Source organism: Nerophis ophidion, linkage group LG16 (assembly GCF_033978795.1).
Source record: "Nerophis ophidion isolate RoL-2023_Sa linkage group LG16, RoL_Noph_v1.0, whole genome shotgun sequence".
In the NCBI taxonomy this organism is placed as follows: domain Eukaryota; kingdom Metazoa; phylum Chordata; class Actinopteri; order Syngnathiformes; family Syngnathidae; genus Nerophis; species Nerophis ophidion.
Window position 1 is genome coordinate 17,769,510 of NC_084626.1, and position 23,365 is coordinate 17,792,874.

At 42.6% G+C, this 23,365-nt stretch overlaps 2 protein-coding genes across 2 annotated transcripts; both read right to left on the bottom strand.

The window, feature by feature from the left end:
* Positions 1–1,944: 1,944 nt before the first annotated feature.
* On the bottom strand, positions 1,945–10,955 carry blcap (bladder cancer associated protein). Its single transcript, XM_061874436.1, has 2 exons — positions 10,797–10,955; positions 1,945–2,664 (listed from the first exon to the last, which is right to left on the bottom strand). Exon 2 carries the CDS (start codon positions 2,582–2,584, stop codon positions 2,321–2,323), a length of 264 nt encoding a protein of 87 aa, XP_061730420.1. The 5' UTR covers positions 2,585–2,664; positions 10,797–10,955; the 3' UTR covers positions 1,945–2,320.
* A 50-nt stretch (positions 10,956–11,005) lies between these two features.
* podxl2 (podocalyxin-like 2) lies at positions 11,006–22,622 on the bottom strand. The gene is made up of 12 exons (XM_061874437.1): positions 22,488–22,622; positions 19,118–19,278; positions 18,833–19,055; positions 18,563–18,618; positions 18,359–18,488; positions 18,136–18,293; positions 16,898–16,972; positions 16,667–16,823; positions 16,538–16,599; positions 14,129–14,308; positions 13,903–14,061; positions 11,006–12,722 (listed from the first exon to the last, which is right to left on the bottom strand). The coding sequence occupies exons 1-12, from the start codon at positions 22,549–22,551 to the stop codon at positions 12,663–12,665; spliced, it is 1,485 nt and encodes a 494-aa protein (XP_061730421.1). The 5' UTR covers positions 22,552–22,622; the 3' UTR covers positions 11,006–12,662.
* Positions 22,623–23,365: the final 743 nt, after the last annotated feature.

Genomic DNA, 23,365 nt, shown 5'->3' on the forward strand with positions numbered 1-23,365 from the left:
TACAAGACAAACAATTCACAGACAGGTGCAGGTGATACTCATTCCGCAATCATTCAGCCCCACACACACTCCGCCCACACACACATGTAGCCACACCCACTATACCAGGTGACAAGTGAGAAACAAATCCCTGTCTCTACAGGTATGTCAGCCTTAGCCTTGTCTTGGGTTAACTCTTATCTTACTGACAGGATGCAGTGCGTCTCCCATAACAATGTGACATCGGACTATTATTGTAGTCACCTGGAGGCATGTCTAAATGAAATCAAACAATGGGTATCTAGCAACTTTTTGCACCTTAACGCTTAGAAAACGGAAATGTTGATTATCGGTCCTGCTAGACACCGACATCTACTTAATAATACCACCTTAAAATTTGACAAACCTAACAATTACACAAAGCGACTCGTTAAAGAATCTGGGTATTATTTTCCACCCAACTCTCTCATTTGAGTGACACATTAAGAGTGTTACTCAAACAGCTTTCTTTTATCTCTGTAATATTGCTAAAATTTGTCTCATTTTGTCCACGACTGACACTGAGATAATTCTTCATGCCTTTGTTACGTCTCGTCTCGATTACTGGATTATATACGGGTCTCCCTATGTCTAGCATTAAAAGATTACAGTTGGTACAAAATGCGGCTGCTAGACTTTTGACAAGAACAAGAAAGTTTGATCATATTACGCCTGTACTGGCTCACCTGCACTGGCTTCCTGTGCACTTAAGATGAGACTTTAAGGTTTTACTACTTACATATAAAATATTAAACGGTCTAGCTCCATCCTATTTTGCTGATTGTATTGCATATGTCCAGGCCAGAAACTGTGTTTAAAGATCTCCAGCTTATTAGTGATTCCCAGAGCCCAAAAAAGTATGCAGGCTATTGAGTGTTTTTTATTCAGGCTCCAGTACTCTGGAATGCCCTCTCAGTAATACTTAGAGATGCTACCTCAGTAGAAACATTTTAGCCTTAGAAATAGAACCCATTTTAGACCAGTTGATCTGCTGTCTCTCTTTTCTGCTCTGCCTCCCTGCATAGTTAAAGTTAAAGTACCAATGATTGTCACACACATACTAGATGTGGCGAAATTATTCTCTGCATTTGACCCATCACCCTTGATCACCCCCTGGGGGGTGAGGGGAGCAGTGGGCAGCAGCGGTGCCGCGCCCGGGAATCATTTATGGTGATTTAAACCCCATTTCCAACCTTTGATGCTGAGTGCCAAGCAGGGAGGTAATGGGTCCCATTTTTATAGTCTTTGGTATGACTCGGCCGGGATTTGAACTCAGGACCAACCGATCTCAAGGTGGACACTCTAACTACTAGGCCACTGAGTAGGTGGTAGCGAGATTATCAAATGACCACAGATCAGCCACCACGGATGATGCGTTAGCTGTTCAAAGTCTGGACCCAGGATGGGCCACTCTTTACATCAGTTGGTGACGTCTCTGCGCTGCTGACTAGTCTCCATTCAAGATGATCCCCTGCTGGTCTCCCAATGGACTGGACTTGCACATGAAGTCAGGACCCGGGGTGACCACTCCTTATGCATCAGTCGGTAACGTCACTGCTGATGTGTCTACAGACTCTACATGCAAGATGATCCCCTGCTGACCCCACTGTGGACTGGACTCTCACATTAACTGTATCCACTCAGCATCCATTGCATCAGAGGCGTGGGTCCCCACATCTACAGTCTCTTCCAGGGTTTCACGTTGTTCCCATTGGGTTGTTTTTTCTTGCCCTGACGTGGGAGCTGAACCGAGGATGTCGTCGTGGCTTGTGCAGCGCTTTGAGACATTTGTGATTGAGGGCTATGTAAGTCAACTTAGTCTTTTATAAATTATCTATTGTAAAATGATGCAGATAATTTTTTTTTCATAAAAGATCTTCCTCACTAGTGTTTGTTTGGCGATGCTTGATGAAATAACCCCATAGATGGAGAGGAAAACTTATTTATTTAATTTATTTAAATTAAAAAGCTGTAAAGCACACACAAAAAGCTCAACAAGACTGAAAAACAAGTTGTCTTCTTTTGGTGTAAAGTTGATTAAAAAGCTTGAGATGAAGAGAGGAAGAGGGAGGATTGTCCTGTGATTGGAGGGAGCGTGAGAAAATTTGAAAGACGAGAAAATATGGTGGTCACGTGCAGCTTCACAAATACTTCCGCCATTTGCGTGCCCCCTTCGTCTCAAGTTCAATTGTGTCTTTACAGCATAACGCGCCTTTCTAAAAGCGTGCGTCGCCACCCCGCCGCCAACCTGTAGTCCATCCAGCAAGGCAGCGGCATCGGTAGCGTCATCATCCCACCCCTTCTAAGTGCCCACGATGGCCGGGTCGTGGGCGGCGTGGGGCAGGGCGGCGTCCTGACAGTGGTACAGGAAGCAGTTTCCCCAGCAGCTGTAGCAGATGAGAAAGAGGGCGGCCAGGAAGATCAAGGCACAGATGGTGCAGGGCTTCCTCTCCAGCAGGAAGCTGAGCAGGTAGAAGCCCATGAACATGGAGTGGTTGAACCACAGCGCTGGGTTCAGCGGCTTGGGGATGAGCAGCACAGGCAGCAGCCACTGCAGGCAATACATGGTCACGCTTGTCTCAGCGGAGGCTCGCGCTCGCCAGGAAGTGGAAGAAGAGGCCCAAAGTCGCGGAGGTCAGCTCATCCCTGCAGAGAGAAGACAAACTATGGGAAACACAACCTTCAAGATTCCATTGAATTAATTACTACATTGAGGCACTAAACTTGTTCATCATCTTTTCCTGTACAGGTGTGTCACAGTGTTATTTCCTGGTTCTAAATTAGCATCATCTCACCTAAATAGCTTCTAAATGATTGCAGAGCGCCAAAAGAATAACAATAACTTGACATTAGGGCTGGGCGATATATCGATATACACGATACATCGCGGGTTTGTCCCTGTGTGATATAGAAAATGACTATATCTTAATATTCGAGTATACGTTCTGACGCAGTTGCTGATAGCTGCGGGCATTACACTATAGGCTCTCCTCGCTCTTTCCTGTCTCTCCTTCTCACAGATAAGCGCACCTTCTTACATACGTCACATGCTGTCACGTCATACGTCACATGCGCATACGCCCTTGTGGAGCAGAGAGATAGCAGCGTGGGTAAAGTTAGCTGTGATGCTAGCAGAGCCGTGTGAGTGGTAATGCGAGAGAAAGAATGTGCGAATGAAGGAAGAATTCCCAAGAAAAACAGCAGGGGTTCCATTGTCTGTCGGTGGTTTGGCTTCAAGTGGTAATATGTCGAACAGACAACCGTAACTTGTGAAGTGTGGTGCTGAAGCATTGCTATAAACAGTAACATCACTGCTAATATGTAGCCTCATATCAAGTCCCCCGCTAGGGCAGTGGTTCTCAACCTTTTTTTTGTCAGTGATGTACCCCCTGTGAACATTTTTTTAATTCAAGTACCCCCTAATCAGAGCAAAGCATTTTTGGTTGAAAAAAAAGAGATGAAGAGGTAAAATCAGGGGTGTAACGGTACGTGTATTTGTATTGAACCGATTCGGTACGTGGGTTTCGGTTCGGTTTGGAGGTGTACCGATCGACACGAACATATTAAGTAGCGCACGTTTTGTAAACAATGCACACAGAGGCACTAGTGGTGCAACGATCAACATTGATCCGTGATCCGTTCGGATCGATATCTTCGGTTCGGCACACACATGATCCGCGGTCTGATTTATGAAAAATAAATAAAAGTTGTTCGCACAGCGTGGTAATGGGGAGCGAAGTAACGGAGGAACATGAACGCCCCGTGCCATTTAATCGGTGTGTTTATAGGTGCAGACTCCATTGTGCAAAACGAGGGTTTTAAACACATGCTGAAAATGCTTCAGCCACATTACGACATCCCGTCGTGCACCAACTTCAACGATAAGTTTGTGCCAGATTTTTATGAGCAAGAGAAGAAAAAAGTTGAGTACGAACTATCCCGAGCGTCATCTGTTGCGCTCACGACAGAAGGGTGGAGGTCCAGGGGAACTATGTGACCATAAGTGCTCATTTGATCACAGCAGAGTGGGAGATGAGAAGGCACGCCCCCTCTACGAGAGTCACCTTGTGCAGGTACTGACACAAGCAGTGGAGGAAAGCAGAAATCCCTTTTTATGTGGCACTGTTTTTCATTAATTATGTTAAAAAGAAGATATTATGCCTTGTGCACTTGAACTACATTTTATATATTTTAATTTAATATAAAAATGTTACAAAACAAAACGGCAAAACTTCTGTTAATTTGTCTTGTCTTATTTTTTTTTTGCTGATCTGAAAAAAATTATCCAATCCGTGAGTTTTTTGATCCGTTGCACCCCTACGAGGCACCATGAAATGATTTACGTGGACCCCGACTTAAAACATGTTGAAATACTTATTGGGGTGTTAGCATTTAATGGTCAATTGTATGGAATATGTACTGTACTGTGCAATCTACTAATAAAAGTTTCAATCAATCAAAAAAACAACAACACACGGCATGCTAGCAACGACTGGGCTATGATAGACTGACCATACCTCCTCTTTTCACCGGACATGTCCTCTTTTGCCAGGCTGTCCGGGTGGAGTTTCTTAAATGCCTCAAATGTCCAGCATTTTAAGTTAGGGTTGCGTGTATTTTCAATGTACGTTCAAGGTTAAGAAGGGGTTAAAAACAAGACAATTTGTGCACACAGCAGCATTCGTGAGGGAGGGACAGAGACAGAGCAAGAGAGTTATGATAAACATGCATGTGTCGCCAGGCTCTGATTAAATTTTTTAATATCTATAGCAGGGGTGTCAAAAGTGTGCCCCGGAGGCCATTTGCGGCACACACCTAATGTTTTAAAGGCCCATGGCACATTCTAAAGATACTATTAAAATAAACATAAACATAAACAAAAGTGAAATAAAAAAGCTTAAAGGCTAAATGTAATTTAGAAAAAGTTGCAACGTTGTCTAATCAACAAAGCTGTTTTTTTTTCTTTCAAACAGTCATTGCTCAAAACATAATATTGAATCAAAATCAATGTTATTATGACTTATTGACCTATCCAAGTTTCCAATTACTTCACATCAAAATATATTTTTGGTGGAAGATTTAGCAAATTTGTTAAATAAATAATCAAAAAATGTATATTTTGTTTTTTTTCTTACTGTACCGAAAATGAACCGAACCGTGACCTCTGAACCGAGGTACATACCGAACCGAAATTTTTGTGTACTGTTACACCCTAAGTAAAATACAGCAGTATGTCATCAGATTCTGATTTTTTAAATTGTATAATAATGCAAAAAATATTGCTCATTTGTAGTGGTCTTTCTTGAACTATTTGGAAAAAAATATATAAAAATAACTAAAAAACTTGTTGAAAAATAAATAAGTGATTCAATTATAAATAAAGATTTCTACACATAGACGTAATCAACTTAAAGTGTTGTCTTTGGGGATTGGAATAGAGATCCTTAATTCTAAACATTTATTCACAAAAAAAGAAATCTTTAACATCAATATTTATTGAACATGTCCACAAAAAATCCAGATGTCAACACTGAATATTGCATTGTTGCATTTTTTTTCACAGTTTATGAACTTACATTCATATTTTGTTCAAGTATTATTCCATCCATCCATCCATTTTCTACCGCTTATTCCCTTTCGGGGTCGCTGGCGCCTATCTCAGCTACAATCGGGCGGAAGGCGAGGTACACCCTGGACAAGTCGCCACCTCATCGCAGGGCCAACACAGATAGACAGACAACATTCACACTCACATTCACACAATAGGGCCAATTTAGTGTTGCCAATCAACCTATCCCCAATTGCATGTCTTTGGAAGTATTATTCAATAAGTATATTTATAAAGGATTTTTGAATTGTTGCTATGTTTAGAATATTTTTTTTAAATCTCACGTACCCCTTGGCATGCCTTCAAGTACCCCCATTTGAGAACCACTGTGCTAGAGAATGAAGAGTGTTTGAAACTTCGCGTGTCAACATCTCTGTTCGGTGACACACAACCGAGGCAAACATTTCCAGATCAACACCCTATGAAACATATATTCAACAACAGAATTTAAAAACGTCTGTAGTAACATACCACATAGCGAAGGAGGAATACTATTTGATTTTCTATTATGCAGCTAATTTTTATTTATCACTTAAAATGGCTCTGACAATATTGCAGTTTATGTTTTGGAAATGACATGAATGTTTGTGCCACTGCTTAATAACTTTAATAAATAAACTTTTGGTCAATTGACTTAGTTGTGACTTCCCTCTCTGCATGACAGTTTAAAAGTAGCATATATTAATGCAGTATGCAGAACAATGTTTTAATGTAGACACATAGAATCATCATATTGCAGTGATTATATGTATCAAGTGTTAATTCAAGGCTGAGGCAAAATATCGACATATATCGTAGGTTTGTCTCTGTGCGATATAGAAAATGACTATATCGTAATCAAGTATACGTTCTCACGCAGTTGCTTTTAGCTGCGGGCATTCAGTGCTCTTCTCACTCTTTCCCGTCTCTCCTCCCAGACAAGCAGGAGCACATTCTTACATACGCCACAAACTGTCACGTCATACGTCACATTTGTGTCCGCCCTCGCAGAACAGAGAGATAGCAGACTGGGTAACATTAGCTGCTAACGTAGCCGTATGAGAGAAAGATGGTGCAGATCTGGTAACAAATGAAGGAAGACTTAATTCCCAATAAAACAGCAGGGTTTCCATCGTCCTGCGGTGACGGCATCAAGTGGGAATATGTCGAACAGACAACCGTAATTTGTCAAGTGTTTGGAGGAAAAAGCGTTGCTCTAAAAAGTAGCATTACTACTAATATGTAGCATCGTTTGAAAAGTCACTCGCTAGAGAATGAAAAGAATTTCATAATCTTAGTAACATACCACATAGTGAAGGATGAATACTATTTAATTTCCTATTATGCAGCTCATTTTTATTTGACACTTAAAATGTCTCTGACAATCTTGCACTTTATGTTTTGGAAATGACATGAATGTTTGTGCCGTTGCTTAATAACTTTAATAAATACACTTTTGGTCAATTGACTTAGTTGTGATTTCCCTCTCTGCATAAAAGTTTAAAATGAGCATATATTAATGCAGTATGAAGAAGAATGTTTTAATGTAGATACATAGAATCATCATACTTAGGGCTGGGCGATATTGCCTTTTTTTAATATCGCAATATTTTTAGGCCATATCGCGATATATATTACGATATTTTGTCTTGGCCTTGAATGAACACTAGATGCATATAATCACAGCAGTATGACTATTCTATGTGTCTACATTAAAACATTCTTCTTCATACTGCATTCATATATGCTACTTTTAAACTTTCATGCAGAGCGCGAAATCCCAACTAAGTCAATTGACCAAAAGTGTATTTATTAAAGTTATTAAGCAATGGCACAAACATTCAAGTCATTTCCAAAACATAAACTGCAAGATTGTCATAGACATTTTAAGTGACAAATAAAAATTAGCTGCATAATAGGAAGTCAAATAGTATTCATCCTTCACTAAGTGGTATGTCACTAAGGTTATGAAATTATTTTCATTCTCTAGCGAGTGACTTTTCAAATGATGCTACATATTAGTAGTAATGCTACTTTATATAGCATCGCTTTTTCCCCCAAACACTTGACAAATTACGGTTGTCTGTTTGACATATTCCCACTTGAAGTTGAACCACCACCAGACGATGTAAACCCTGCTGTTTTTATTGGGAATTAAGTCTTCCTTCATTTGTTACCAGATCCGCAGCATCTTTCTCTCGTACGGCTACGTTAGCAGCTAACGTTAGCCACGCTGCTAGCTCTCTGCTCTGCGAGGGCGTGTATGTGACGTATGACATAACAGTTTGAGACGAATGCGCGCCTGCTTGTCTGCTAGGAAACACAGGAAAGAGTGAGGAGAGCCTGAAGTGTACGCCCGCAGCTAAAAGTCCTGCGTGAGAACGCATACTCGAATATTACGATATAGTCATTTTCTATATCGCACAGAGACAAACCCGCGACATATCGTATACCGTATTTTCTGCGCTATAGGCCGCACCTAAAACCACAAATTTTCTCAAAAGCTGACAGTGTGGCTTATAACCCGGTGCGCCTTATATATGGATTAATATAAATATTTATTTTTATAAAGTTTAGGTCTCGCAACTACGGTAAACAGCCGCCATCTTTTTTCCCTGTAGAAGAGGAAGCGCTTCTTCTTCTATGGTAAGCCACCGCCAAGGTAAGCACCCGCCCACCTGGAAAGAGGAAGCGCTTTTTCTTCTACGGTACGCAACCGGCAAGGTAAGCACCCGCCCCCGTAGAAGAAGAAGCACGCGGCTAATACGATTCATTTCATTTGTGTGTTTCTGTAAAGACGACCACGAAATGGCTCCTACTAAGAGACACGCGTACAAGGCAGAATTCAAACTCAAGGCAATAAGTCACGCAGAAGTACACGGAAATAGAGCAGCAGCGAGAGAATTCAACATAGATGAATCAATGGTGCGTAGGCGGAGGAAGCAACAAGATGACCTGCGCCATTTTGGATGCCGTATTCGCCCAACTTTTTAATTCAGACACCAAAGACGAAGAATTCGAAGGATATATGGATGAGGAATAACTTCAAAAACTGAGCTTTAAATGTTTATTTTGTGTGCTGTGACATTAACGTTCGAGCAACGTTGAGTTATTGATGTTGGTATTGCTCTGTAATATTTTGAGTGTTACTATTGTTGTGATTGCACATTTGCACACTAGTTTGTATGTAATATATTATTAAAGTTTCACTGACCTGACTGTTTTTTTGACATTCCCTTTAGCGCAGCGTAGGCGCGGCTTATGACCCAGTGTGGGTTATAGGTGAACAAAGTTTTTAAATATGCCATTCATTGAAGGTGCGGTTTATAACCCGGGGCGGCTTATAGCGCGGAAAATACGGTATATCGATATATCGCCCAGCCCTAATCATACTGATAATATTTTATGTATCAAGTGTTCATTCAAGGCCAAGGCAAAATATCGTAATATATATCGTATATCGCGATATGGACTAAAAATATAACGATATTAAAAAAAGGCTATATTGCCCAGCCCTAATATATAGTGTATCGCGATATAGCCTAAAAATATCGAAATACCGTATTTCCTTGAATAGCCGCCGGGGCGCTAATTAATTTAAAACCTCTTCTCACTCCTGCGCTTATTCAGGGCATAAGGTAAAAGTAAGGAGGCGCTAATAATTTTAAAACCTCTTCTCACCCCTGCGCTTACCAATGGCATGCAGTAGAAAATTGAGTGTGATAAAATAAAAAATTAATAAAATATTCTTCTGTGGCCGCGGCCCGATGGTTGGGGACCACTTTTCTACAACATGTCATCACGCCCACCTTTACACCTTGCTATCTGCGTGCCGGTAGGACACATGCATTTCACTGCTTCTCATACGAGATAGCAATGCATACTTGGTCAACAGCCATATCATTTACACTGATGGTTGTGATATAAACAACTTTAAAACTCTTACTAACATGCGCCACACTTTGTGAACCCTAACCAAAAAAGAATAATAATCACATTTCTAGAGAACATTGGTTCTGTAACACATTATAAACGCAACATAAGAATTACCCAGAATTCCAATGCATCCATGACGTTTGGACGCACGGAGAGGGGTGGGGGAGGGGGGGTTGGTGCTAGCGGGTGTATGATATAGCTAAGAGTCATGGATGCATTGGAATTCTGGGTAATTCATATGTTGCGTGTATTATGTGTTACAGAGCCAATGGTCTCCAGAAATGTGTTTGGTGTGGGTTCACAGAGTGTGGCGCATATTAGTAAGAGTGTTAAAGTTGTTTATATCACAATCATCAGTGTGTTCTGTATGGATGTGGAACAAGACCCCTGGTTTACACATAGTAATTGCAGTAAAAAACTCTTCCGCCATTTTGGAAATGACGACAGGGGAAGTGTCACTAGTGACGCCACGACTTTGACACGGAGGTAAAAGTAAGCATGCGCTAATAAATTTGGAGAGCGAGTTTGACCCGGCAGTAATTCAAAGCAGGCGCATATTACATGCCCGGCGGCTATTCAAGGAAATACGGTAGCCTAAAAATATCGAGATATCAGAACAAGGCCATTTCGCCCAGCCCTAGTGGATACCAAAAAGAATAACAATAACTTGACATTCACTTACATCCTGTTGTTTTATCCAATAAAAGTGGTACATCATACAAAAAGCATATTTTCCCGAATGCAGCTGATAGGCTCCAGCGACCCCCCGCGATCCCGAAAGGGACAAGCAGTAAAAAAAATGGTTGGATAGATTAACAAAACCTCGTTAAAACAAGCGTCTACTTTGAGGTCCCACCGCTTGCGTGGATTATTAAAAGAGATTTTATGAGCTCAAACGCACATCAGTTGAAGTCCATTGAGGCAGCTTGTTCCGCAAACGCGAGTAAACTTGGGTCACTTCGAGCCTTCAGATCGATTCCACTGACTAAAGCGCCACGTAAGCTCGCAACGACTGCGACTGTTACGAACGACACGTCATAATAAAAGTGTATTCCACTAAGTAGTAAATGTTGAATGCAGCGACACAGGCAGCAGTGTTGGCTGCTGTGGAGGCCGGGCAAACATGGCTAGCTAACAAGCGAGGTTAGCCCACATAGGCATTCTGAGGCTAAATCACGCCAACACTTAATAAAGGAAGCGTGGCGGACGTTCCGCACCGACGGTAACAGTTGAGATAGAAAACGTGTAGACAAACCTGACATCTTTTATCATCATTCCCTGGGTGGAAGGTCCGCAGAAGTCATGTTTTTTTTCTATTGAGCGAGCGATTGCGTACGTCTTTGGCAGCTCGTAAGCTAGCGAATGAGGAGGACCCCGAGAGGTGCCCGTGGATGTGCCTGAACAAGAATACCACATTCGGCTTTAGCGCCTGAGCACAAGAATAAACAACAAACATAGTTTGGACATTTTATTTTATTCCGCACTTTTTAATGATTGCCAAGTAAACAAATGAGCCACACTGCATACATGTTCGACGTGCATTAAGGGAGCTACCAAACAATCAATAAATTAACATTTATTGACGTTATTGTGTTTATTTGTTGCAGCAACATGCTCCTTGTTGTACTGGACAGCATTGACAACAATGACCTTTAGGATGAAGAGGCCTCTAAAACTGTGGTCCCCAACCTTTTTGTAGCTGCGGACCGGTCAACGCTTGATAATTTGTCCCGCGGCCCATCCTTCCATCCATCCAAAAATTCAATTTGGGCCACATTGGCCTGCAGTGTAAATGTAGTCCAGAAAATCCGGAAAGTAATCCCAAAGCTTCACTTTTTTCACATGTTATGTTACAGCCTTATTTCATCCATCCATCCATTTTCTACCGCTTATTCCCTGTTGGGGTCGCGGGGGGCGCTGGCGCCTATCTCAGCTACAATCGGGCGGAAGGCGGGTTACACCCTGGACAAGTCGCCACCTCATCGCAGGGCCAACACAGCTAGACCGACAACATTCACACTCACATTCGCACACTAGGGCCAATTTAGTGTTGCTAATCAACCTATCCTCAGGTGCATGTCTTTGCATGTCATATTTTTTTCTTTGTCATGAAAAAGGGAGGTTTTTGTCATGAAAGGGGGAGGTTTTTTTGGGTTGGTGCACTAATTGTAAGTGTATCTTGTGTTTTTTGTGTTGATTTTAATAAAAAAATAAAAAAATTAATTTAAATTTAAAAAAAATTAAATTTAATAAAAAAATATTCTGTGGCCCGGTGGTTGGGGACCACGGCTCTAAAAGACTACCCTATTTCCTTGAATTGCCGCCGGGGCGCTAATTAATTTAAAACCTCTTCTCACTGCTGCGCTTACCAAAGGCATGCAGTAAAAGTAAGCATGCGCCAATTATTTTAAAACCTCTTATCACTCCGGTATTTACCAAAGGTATGCAGTAAAAATTTGAGTGTGGTGTAAGCTTGGACCTTAAACCCTACTGAATAGCTCTTAAACTTCTTCCCTTTATGCAATTTCAAATTACCAGTATTGAAATCAGCCTCCTCCATTTTGAAAATGATGACAGGGGAAGTGTCACTCGTGACGTCACGAGTTTGACCAGGGGGTAATACTAAGCATGCGCTAATTATGTTGGGAAGCGAGTTTGACCCGGCAGTAATTCAAGGCAGGCGCATACTATATGCCCTGCGGCAATTCAAGGAAATACGGTATTTTCAGTCCTGTATTAGTTTGTAGTCTAATTAGCTTTGTTGTCATGCATATTTCTGCTTCAAGCCCTTTTACATTCTTCTTCAAGCCTTAACTCCCACGTAGAAACGACAGCATTTAAAAAATAAATAAATAACCATAAATAATGTCCATCTTGTATTGTATATCATATCTCGGTTGGTTGACGCAAAATTCATATTTCCCTACTCGTGTTTAACTGTTTCACATACATTACTGCGAGTTAGCGTAGCACACCGCTAACACACACATACGTATAAGGCCGCGTGCTAAGCTAACGGTAGCACTGAAATACATGAACGTTTGTAGTACAAGTAGCGTTAAAGTGCTTTATTTCCATCCGACTTCGACATCAAAGCGATGAAGTCCTTGTGATGATGCCGTCAGAGGTGTGTGTCCTGCTCTTCCTCCTCCTCTTCCGCCACTGCTTGATTGACAAACACCTGCGGGCGGGACAGTGTTTGGGTTAACACACTTTTGGTCTTTTTACGCATTGATATCAGAAAGGACAAGTATTTCCGGAAGTCCCCGTGTCCCCCGGACGCAAATTTATTAAATTTTTTATCACCCTGGTTTCCTTATTTTAATTTTTTATATCAATACTCGCTTTCCGCCTGTGTTTTGTTTTGCTTATATTTGCCGAGTCAAATGATTGATTATTAATTATTGGTCGACTTGAAAGTAATGCACTTTCCGGTATGATTTCTTAAAAATTTTGATTCGCCGAAGGTTTTCTCGATCACAAATACTGCATTTCCGGTATTAGGACTCCCACGTGTTATTGTTTTTGTCATGGCGAGCAATAAACCCCAGAATCAAAGTTAAACCCCAGAATCAAAGTTTCAGGAGCTACGTATCAGCAAATGGCTCACTTAGGACGATGGAAAGATGTTTTGCACGCCATGTAAACAAGGCTTATAAAAAAAAACTCCTTTACGACCGCGTGCACTGATTTTCAAAGATGCAGCCTTGAAACCCATTCCATGAATCTCTGCGTACTGTACGTGGGCTAAATGGAAGGTCACATGAAGTTTGGAGCTCTGTAGCAACTGACTGTACAAAAAGTTGGCGACTTCCCTGTACTATGCGCTTCAGCATCCGCTGACCGCTCTCTGTCAGTTTACGTGGCCTACCACTTGGTGGCTGAGTTGCTGTTGTTCCCAAACTCTTCCATTTTCTTATAATAAAGCCAACAGTTGACTTTGGAATATTTAGGAGCGAGGAAATATCACGACTGGATTTGTAGCACAGGTGGCATCCTATGACAGATCTATGCTGGAAATCACTAAGCTCCTGGGAGGGGCCCATTCTTTCACAAATGTTTGTATAAACAGTCTCCACGCCTAAGTGCTTGATTTGATACACCTGTGGCCGAGCCAAGTGATTAGGACACCTGATTCTGATCATTTGGATGGGTGGCCAAATACTTTTGGCAATATAGTGTATAACAGAATAATGCATACATTTATCATTTGTTTTCGAAACGGTTACAAAAAAGTGGGACCCCAAGAATTTCTTGTGGGACCCCACTTTTATGACTTGATGGGGTCCCAGCGCAAATTGCATGAAAAAGGCAGTAATTGCCAGGAAGAGTGAAAAAAAACAACATGGCGGCCAACTCACCTGCCAGCGACTGCTCTCGTCTCCGCCCCCTTCGCCCGCAGCCGCCAGCCCGTTGGCGCTTGTCTTCTCCCGCGTCACAGGCCGGCTATCGCCGGCCACGTCCAGTGTTGGGTTGTCGTGGCAACCGTTCTCCACGAAGTGCATCTCCTCGGCGCGGAACTGACACGGGACGGACGCATTTGTCTTTTTAGCGCGCTTGTTAAGAGTCGCTCCCGGGCAAGCTTACCGTGCTCTTGGTGACGGGCGGGCGCCTCTGCCAGCAGATGTAAATGAAGCCTGACGCGATGATGACCATGCAGACCGAGCCGATGATGACCAGGACCACGAAGAGTTTGCTGTAGTCGCTGCGCGTCTGACTCGGCCGAGGCGGACATGGGCTGGGCTTGCCGTAGCCCTGGACGCCCACCTGAGGGTACGGCAGTGAAAGGGCAAAAGTTCCAGAAAGGAAATTTTTTTAAATGTATCCTAGATGAATGGACCACACTGCTCCTAATTTAAAATCAATAGAAGATCTTTACCGATCCCGGTTCACGATGAATAGAAGATCTTTACTGATCCTGACTCACAATCAATAGAATAGTAATATAGTGAATGCGCTTTTCTACCCCTTTTTAAGGAGCCCAAAGCGCTTTGACAGTATTTCCACATTTGCCCATTCACACACACATTCACACACTGATGGCGGGAGCTGCCATGCAAGGCGCTCACCAGGACCCATCAGGAGCAAGGGTGAAGTGTCTTGCCCAAGGACACAACGGACATGACTAGGATGGTAGAAGGTGGGGATTGAACCAATAATCCTCAGATTGCTGGCACAGCCACTCTACCAACTTTGCCACGCCATCCCAGAGGGTCTGCACTAGTCCTGGTTCAAAATCGAGAAAAAGTCTGCACCGATCCTGACTTAAAATCAATAGAGGTCCTGCACTGATCCTGATTCCAAATCAATAGGTGTGCACTGATCATACAAACCCTGTTTCCATATGAGTTGGGAAATTGTGTTGGATGTAAATATAAATGGAATACAATGATTTGCAAATCATTTTCAACTCATATTCAATGGAATGCACTACAAAGACCAGAAATTTGATGTTCAAACTCCTAAACTTTTTTTTTTTTTGCAAATAATAATTAACTTAGAATTTCATGGCTGCAACACGTGCCAAAGTAGTTTGGAAAGGGCATGTTCACCACTGTGTTACATCACCTTTTCTTTTAACAATCCTTAATAAATGTTTGGGAACTGAGGAAACTAATTGTTGAAGCTTTGAAAGTGGAATTCTTTCCCATTCTTGTTTTTTGTAGAGCTTCAGTCGTTCAAACACTGGGGTCTCTGCTGTCGTATTTTACGCTTCCAAATGCGCCACACATTTTCAATGGGAGACTGGTCTGGACTGCAGGCGGGCCAGGAAAGTACCCGCACTCTTTTTTTTACAGAGCCACGCTGTTGTAACACGTACTGAATGTGGCTTGGCATTGTCCTTGCTGAAATAAGCAGGGGCATCCAGGAAAAAGACGGCGCTTAGATGGCAGCATATGTTGTTCCAAAACCTGTATGTACCTTTCAGTATTAATGGTGCCTTCACAGATGTGTAAGCTACCCATGCCTTGGGCACTAATGCACCCCCATACCATCACAGATGCTGGCTTTTGAACTTTGCGTCGATAACAGTCTGGATGGTTCACTTCCCCTTTGGTCCAGATGACACGATGTCGAATATTTCCAAAAACAATTTGAAATGTGGACTCTTCAGACCACAGAACACTTTTCCAGTTTGCATCAGTCCATCTTAGATGATCTCGGGCCCAGAGAAGCTGGCGGCGTTTCTGGATGTTGTTGATAAATGGCTTTCGCTTTGCATAGTAGAGCTTTAACTTGCACTTACAGATGTAGCGACAAACTGTATTTAGTGACAGTGGTTTTCTGAAGTGTTCCTGAGCCCATGTGGTGATATCCTTTAGAGATTGATGTCGGTTTTTGATACAGTGCCGTCCGAGGGATTGAATGTCACGGTCATTGAATGTTGGTTTCCGGCCATGCCGCTTACGTGGAGTGATTTCTCCAGATTCTCTGAACCTTTTGATGATATTATGGACCATAGATGTTGAAGTCCCTAAATTTCTTGCAATTGCACTTTGAGAAACGTTGTTCTTAAACTCTTTGACTACTTGCTCACGCAGTTGTGGACAAAGGGGTGTACCTCGCCCCATCCTTTCTTGTGAAAGACTGAGCATTTTTTGGGAAGCTGTTTTTATACCCAATCATGGCACCCACCTGTTCCTAATTAACCTGCACACCGTGGGATGTTCCAAATAAGTGTTTGATGAGCATTCCTCAACTTTATCAGTATTTATTGCCACCTTTCCCAACTTCTTGGTCATGTGTCTCTGGCATCAAATTCTAAAGTTAATGATTATTTGCCCAAAGAAAATTGTTTATCAGTTTGAACATCAAATATTTTGTTTTTGTAGCATATTCAACTGAATATGAGTTGAAAATGATTTGCAAATCATTGTATTCTGTATATATTTACATCTAACACAATTTCCCAACTCATATGGAAACGGGGTTTGTAAATCAAAATCGATAGAGGGCTTGTTCCAATTCGCTCTATCAAAGACAGCAGAAAGTTACCTTGTTCAAACTTATCCTCATTTCTGTCAGCATGCTCAGAAGGTCTTTGGTGGAGATCACTCCTAGAGGACACATCACAACATATCATATCAATCCTCTCACACAAGGAAGATTTCAGCGTGCGCGTGCCTTGCTCAGATGCCACGTGCATGAGCATCTGCCGTTGTTCGTGTGTCGGCTTGCTCAGATAAAGTCGCCATGATCCTTCTGGGCTCTTCATCCTGCGGGCAAACAGGCGCTCTATCGTCTTCAGGAGGAGCACACCGCCATCCACACGGAACTCCTCCTGTCACACACACACTCGTTAGACACTGAGGTGAGTACATGAGGGGGTGGGGGGGAGGCATAATGTGTACTTACACAGTTGAGGTTGTGTGTCATGTTAAGGATGACGTAGCCCTGTCCAGCAGGTTGCGTCCAGTCCACACATGTTACCTGACACACGCGGACATGTTCATCACAATCACAATAATGACTTGATCATCGTGTTACTTTGTAAAATTTTAAATTAGAATATAAAAAAAAATCAATTAAATCAATTTCAAAATATTTTAAAATAATTGAATTATATTTATTTTTAGAATCTATTTAAAATAATTAATTTAGTAATGATTTTATGATTTGGCTAATTTGGTTAAAGAGCTGTAGACAACAAGTCAAAATATAGGAAAACATAAGGGCAAAAACATAAAACACAGTTTATCATATAATTTCAAGCTAAACTCAAATATATGTTGGGAATAATAACATCAAATTAAAAGAAATGTCTCAATAATCTTATACTATTGTTCATTAATGTACACTTTACCCCCAAAAATTACATAAATAAAAATTATGTTAATTAGTAAAAATACATAAAGCAATAGATTAAATATTTATTTTGAATATTTTAAATAAATATATTTTTTTTAATCATGATTTAAAATATATATATATTAGAAAATGTTACCTGTTACCATGAATTGATTTACGTGGACACCGACTTAAACAAGTTGAAAAACTTATTCGTGTTTTACCATTTAGTGGTCAATTGTACGGAATATGTGCTGTACTGTGCAATCTACTAATAGCTAATATAATGTTGTTCATTCATAAAAAAAATATGCACGTGGGGGGGGGGGGTGGCGTGGCCTGCGGACCTGCAGTGAAGTGGGGTGTGCCAGGAACCAGCTTCAAGATCAGCGACAGGTGCGTAGATGGCCCAGCTGGGCACATTTATCTAATAACCTGTTGCTCTGTTAAAGGCAGCAGTCGGGAAGGAGAAAGAGGTAGGAGCACGAGAGAAAGCATAACGACAGACATTTATTGCAACATACATCATTGTTCAAAGACATGGAAGCCGCTGTCCCGTCAATTATTGGTGGTCCGAAGAACGCCGCAATGCATTAATTATTTATTTTGAAAAACATTACAATGAAATTATTAAAACTAAATAAATGAATGTAGTATATATAGTTATATGAATAAAAACATTCAAGTTAATCAATTAAATGAAAATATTGGAATCAATTTAAATATTGTTTTGTTGTAAGAGTCGCATCCCTGGTGTGCAGACAGTAGATTCCCTGCTAGTATTTTGTTAGAAAAAAAAAATGCACCTGTGCTTGCTGAGGGGGTGTGGCCAGCCAGTCCCAGGTGGCCCCAGCCAAGTGTCCGCTGGGCGAAACATGGGTGGGAGGTCTCCTTGTCTGTTTCCTGCCGTCTTCGTCTTTGTCGACATGGTTCACGGGGACGTTGAGGCGTCTTTCGTCCTCGCCTGCACGGTCACATAAACAAGGTCAATGGAAGGAACTGAAAAAAATCCTTAAAAGCGTGCTTTACCTTTGACCCCCAATAGTCCCAAGTCTGTGCCTGTGTCAGACTCGGGGGGAGGCGTTGCCGTGGCGATGCCAGAGGACGTGGAGGTGCGGAGGGCACCAAAACCGCTGGAGTGAGAATCTGCCTCCCATAACTGGCATCAATAAACAGGGCCTGACTTAGTTAGCTAAATGATTAGTAGTTAGTTAGCCAGTTAGCTGTCATCACCTGCTCACGGTGCTGCCGAGGCCCAGCATCGAGGGCGGGTGAGGAAGGACTGTAGCCTGCAGAGCGCCATCCATGTCACAATCAGATGTTTAAAAACAGGTTAGGACACTGACGGCCACTTTATTAGGTACACATTTGTTCTTCTTTCACTCTCAATTTGTCTGTTCCAGTGTCAAATTTTGGTCCATCCATGAATCAACATGATGTGTTATTTCAAGGTGTGCCTAATGAAGTGGCCAGTGAACGCACAATGACGTCATCTCCACCAACCAATCATGGTGTCCAGGTCCAGTGTAGCGCTTGTCCTCTTGAAGATGGGATGGAAGTCTGTCCACTCGTCTCTTCTATCTCGGGCCAATCTGCCCTCCTCACCTCCGTCTCGCTCGTCTGCGTCCAATCCAAAGACGCCAGAAGCCTCCATGGAAGATTCCTCGGTGGCGACTACTTGGGGGGTCATAAGGTCCGATGGACGTGTCCAGTTCCCCTCTGGGTCCTGAAGACAGAAGAGAAGGAGCAGAAGTTGGACAGACTTCCTGGGAGGATCAATGTTCTTACCGGTGGATCCTGCCGGCTGTCCTCCTTGGTCCCAGATTTCTGCTGGATCTGTTCTGGACTCCTTTGGACCAGCTGGGATCTGAGTGAGACTAAGTCCTGAAGTGGTCTTTGATGTTGTTCCTGAGGATGTGGTGAAGTCATTGTGAAAGACGGCTGGAACACTACAGAGGAAAATACATCCGTGAGAGAGGGCCCCCACCCAGGCGCCACTAAAACAACATGTATGATGAGTAAATCAATCAATGGACTGCACCCATCGGTTTTGTTGATGTTATTGACTTAAGTGGAGTGTCCTAATCAGACATATTTGGTCACGGCATGACTGCAAGCTAATCGATGCTAACATGCTATTTAGGCTAGCTGTATGTACATATTGCATCGATAAGCCTCATTTGTAGCTATTTTTGCATCCAGCCTTTCCCTCCACCCACATTTAATGCCAAACAAACACATACCAATCGTTGGTTAGAAGGCGATCGCCGAATTCGTCCGCGCTTCCTCCCATGCAGCTGTCTGTCGTGATATGGCTCAAAAGCTTCTGTTTCTTCTTTAATTTCGTTTTCGGTACCTGCCTCCACACTCCAACCATCCGTTTCAATACATGCGTAATCTGTTGAATCGCTTACGGCGCTGAAATCCGAGTCTGAATCCGAGCTAATATCGCTATACCTTTCTGTGCTATCCGCCATGTTTGTTTCTGCGTGGTCACGCTGTGACGTCACAGGATAACGGACGGGTGGATATAACGACGGTTAAATCAGGCACTTTGAAGGGGTTTTTCGGGATATTGCGTGATGCGTAAAATTTTGAGAAGAACTTCGAAAAATAAAATAAGCCACTGGGAACTGATTTTTATTGGTTTTAACCCTTCAGAAATTGTGATAATGTTCCCCTTCAAGTCTGGTCTTGGGCACTACGAGGTGGATCTGGCTCTTGGTCCTCAGAGTAGGAGCATAAATTTGGATGAGGTCCGAGATATACCGAGGTGCCAGTTTTGTTATTTGAACAAGGTGATGTTCATGCACGGTTCATTTTGTGCACCAGTAAAAAAAATATGGTAACACTTTAGTATGGGGAACATATTCACCATTAATCAGTTGCTTATTAACATGCAAATTAGTAACATAATGGCTCTTAACTAGTCATTAAGTACTAATTAATGCCTTATTCGGCATGGCCTTATTATAACCCTAATCCTAACCAAATAACTCTAAATTAAGTCTCTATTACTTAGAATATGTTCCCCTGGTGTCCAAATAACGCTAAATCAAGTCTTTGTTACTTAGAATTTGTTCCCCTATACTAAAGTGTTACCAAAAACATACAACTTTGTCTTGAATTTGAAAAAACCCACATTTTATTTTTCACTAAAGAAGGGTTCGGTGAATGTGCATATGAAACTTGTGGGGTTCGGTACCTCCAACAAGGTTAAGAACCACTGAACTAGACATTTTAGCAGGGTAATGCCAAAAATCTGTCCCGACTTTGTACTAAAATATTGCTGCCTAACTTTACAAATACATTTGGCTAATGGACATCAGTAAAATGTGGCATATTTACTTAGTAAACCATCTTGCAAGAAGCATAAACAAGAGAAACCTACAGGGTAGGAATTGCCCATTGCCACTTGATGTTCCATGGAGTAGGATTCGGATTTGGCTGCGTATCTGGCAACTTCAGTCATGGAGAGTGGGAATACAGAAGGGCCGGCTGTCCAGAGTCGGGACCCGGGGGTGGGCCGCTCGCCTGTGCATCGGTTGGGGATATCTCTGGCTGCTGACCCGTCTCCGCTCGGGATGGTCTCCTGCTGTCCCCCACCATGGACTGGACTCTCACAATTATATTAAATCCGCTATGGACTAGACCATGGGTGTCAAACTCTGGCCCGCGGGCCAAATTTGGCCCGCCATGTAATTTCATTTGGCCCTTGAGGCAATATCAAATTAACATTAGAGCTGGCCAGCCGGTATTATACAGTGGCTGTGCCGCTGTAACACCGCATTCACCGCTAATATCCATACTTGCCAACCCTCCCGATTTTCCCGGGGAGACTTCCGAAGTTCAGTGCACCTCCCAAAAATCTCCCTGGGCAACCATTCTCCCGAATATCTCCCGATTTCCAACAATATTGGGGGCCGTGCCTTAAAGGCACTGCCTTTAACGTTCTCTAAAACCTGTTGTCACGTCCGCTTATCCTACATACAAACAGCTTCATAATATAAGCGGCTTATACACACTCATAAGTGAATGCAACGCATACTTGGTCAACAGCCACACAGGTGACACTTGAGGGTGGCCGTATAAACAACTTTAACACTGTTACAAATATGTGCCACACTGTGAACCCACACCAAACAAGAATGACAAACACATTTCGGGAGAACATCCGTACCGTAACACAACAGAACAAATACCCAGAATCCCTTGCAGCACTAACTCTTCCGGGACACTACAATACACGCTACGACCTAAAAGGTTAATTTGTTCAACCTTGGCCCGCGGCTTTGTTCAGTTTAAAATTTTGGCCCATTCTGTATTTGAGTTTGACACCCCTGGACTAGACTTTCACAATATTATGGTAGACCCACTCGACGTCCATTGCATCTGGTCTCCACTAGAGGGGCGAGGGAAGGGGGTCACCCACATCTGCGGTCCTCTCCAAGGTTTCTCACAGTCATTCATGTTGAGGTCCTACTGGGTTGTGAGTTTTTCCTTGCCCTTTTGTGGGCTCTGAACCAAGGATGTCATTGTGGCTTGTGCAGCCCTTTGAGACACTTGTGATTTCGGGCTGTATAATTAAACATTAATTGATTGATTGATTACATTTTGACCGTGTTTGCAGTACCATTTCTGGCCACATTACTACATATGGCACCTTTAAATGAGCTGCATGATGTCTCACTTCAAAATCTGCTGACTGCACAAAATCGCCTCACCCCCCATGACTATGAAACATCATCATACGGATACGTTGTATACACGTTTTCATATTAGGAACAGATCAAATAATAACACAACGATGAACATTTCATCTCTGCGACTGTCAATCATTGTTACATTGGTATTGACTGGTGTGCCTAACAAAGTGTCCAATTGAGTGATACGTTCAGGGTTTGATGATAAAGTCAAACATATCATCACGCAAGCATTCAGATCATGACGCAACGTGAAAATATCACTTCATTAAACACGTGTGCGCGCGCACGACGCTGCAGCGCACCTCCCACGCGTGCGCGCACATGTAAATAGCATTAATGTCAAGTATGTGGGGTGCGGAGGGGGGGGGGGGGTGAGTGGTGTCATATTGTCCTGCCTGGACGCTCTTTAAAGTGGTGCGTGTGCATGTGTGTGTGCGTGTGAGAAGCCTGACCGATCAGTGTGATGAAGATGAAGAGGCGCGACCCCGTCATGTCCGCTGCAGTCGTCATCTTCATCCTCCCGTGGACACAGCCGGATGGCAATGGTGTCACGCGCACAGGCGAGACTCCGCCTATGCGCGTGGTCGCTGTATGTCGTTACGCTGGTAGCCACTAGAGGGCTGCGTTCTAAGGTGCCTGGTTTATTTGACCTTTTCCACAGGCATACACGGTCACGAATACGATCGGTGACTTTTTTCTCATTTTGTTGTGGCATTTTATTTTTTCGAATGTGTGTTTATAAATTGAAGATTGACAGCAAATCAAGTTGCAGTGAAGGAAGTAGTGCCCAAAACGTCTTTTTGCCGTTTGAGGGCGCCGCTGATGGTTGAATTAAAGGCCTACTGAAACCCACTACTACCGACCACGCAGTCTGATAGTTTATATATCAATGATGAAATATTAACTTTGCAACACATGCCAATACGGCCTTTTTAGTTTACTAAATTGCAATTTTAAATTTCGCGCAAAGTATCCTGCTGAAAACGTCGCAGGATGATGACGGGTGTGCGTGACGTCACGGATTGTAGCGGACATTTTGAACCAGCACCGATTCCAGCTATAATTCGTCTGCTTTAATCGCTTAATTACACAGTATTTTGGACATCTGTGATGCAGAATCTTTCGCAATTTGTTCAATTAATAATGGAGACGTCAAAAAAGAAAGATGTAGGTGGGAAGCGGTGTATTGCGGCCGCCTTTAGCAACACAAACAAAGCCGGTGTTTCCTTGTTTACTTGTTTACATTCCCGAAAGTTGACAGTGAAGCTTTACTATGGAACAGAGCGGTCAAGCGAACATGGTTCCCTACCACATGTCAAACGGCAGGTTT

Coding starts and splice junctions, on each gene's coding strand:
- blcap (XM_061874436.1), bottom strand. CDS start 2,584: ATGTATTGCCTGCAGTGGCTGCTGCCTGTGCTGCTCATCCCCAAGCCG.
- podxl2 (XM_061874437.1), bottom strand. CDS start 22,551: ATGAAGATGACGACTGCAGCGGACATGACGGGGTCGCGCCTCTTCATC. Junction 14,309..16,537: donor TGAGGATAAGTTTGAACAAG/GTAACTTTCTGC, acceptor CCGTACCCTCAG/GTGGGCGTCCAGGGCTACGG. Junction 14,062..14,128: donor CGCCCGTCACCAAGAGCACG/GTAAGCTTGCCC, acceptor GTCCCGTGTCAG/TTCCGCGCCGAGGAGATGCA.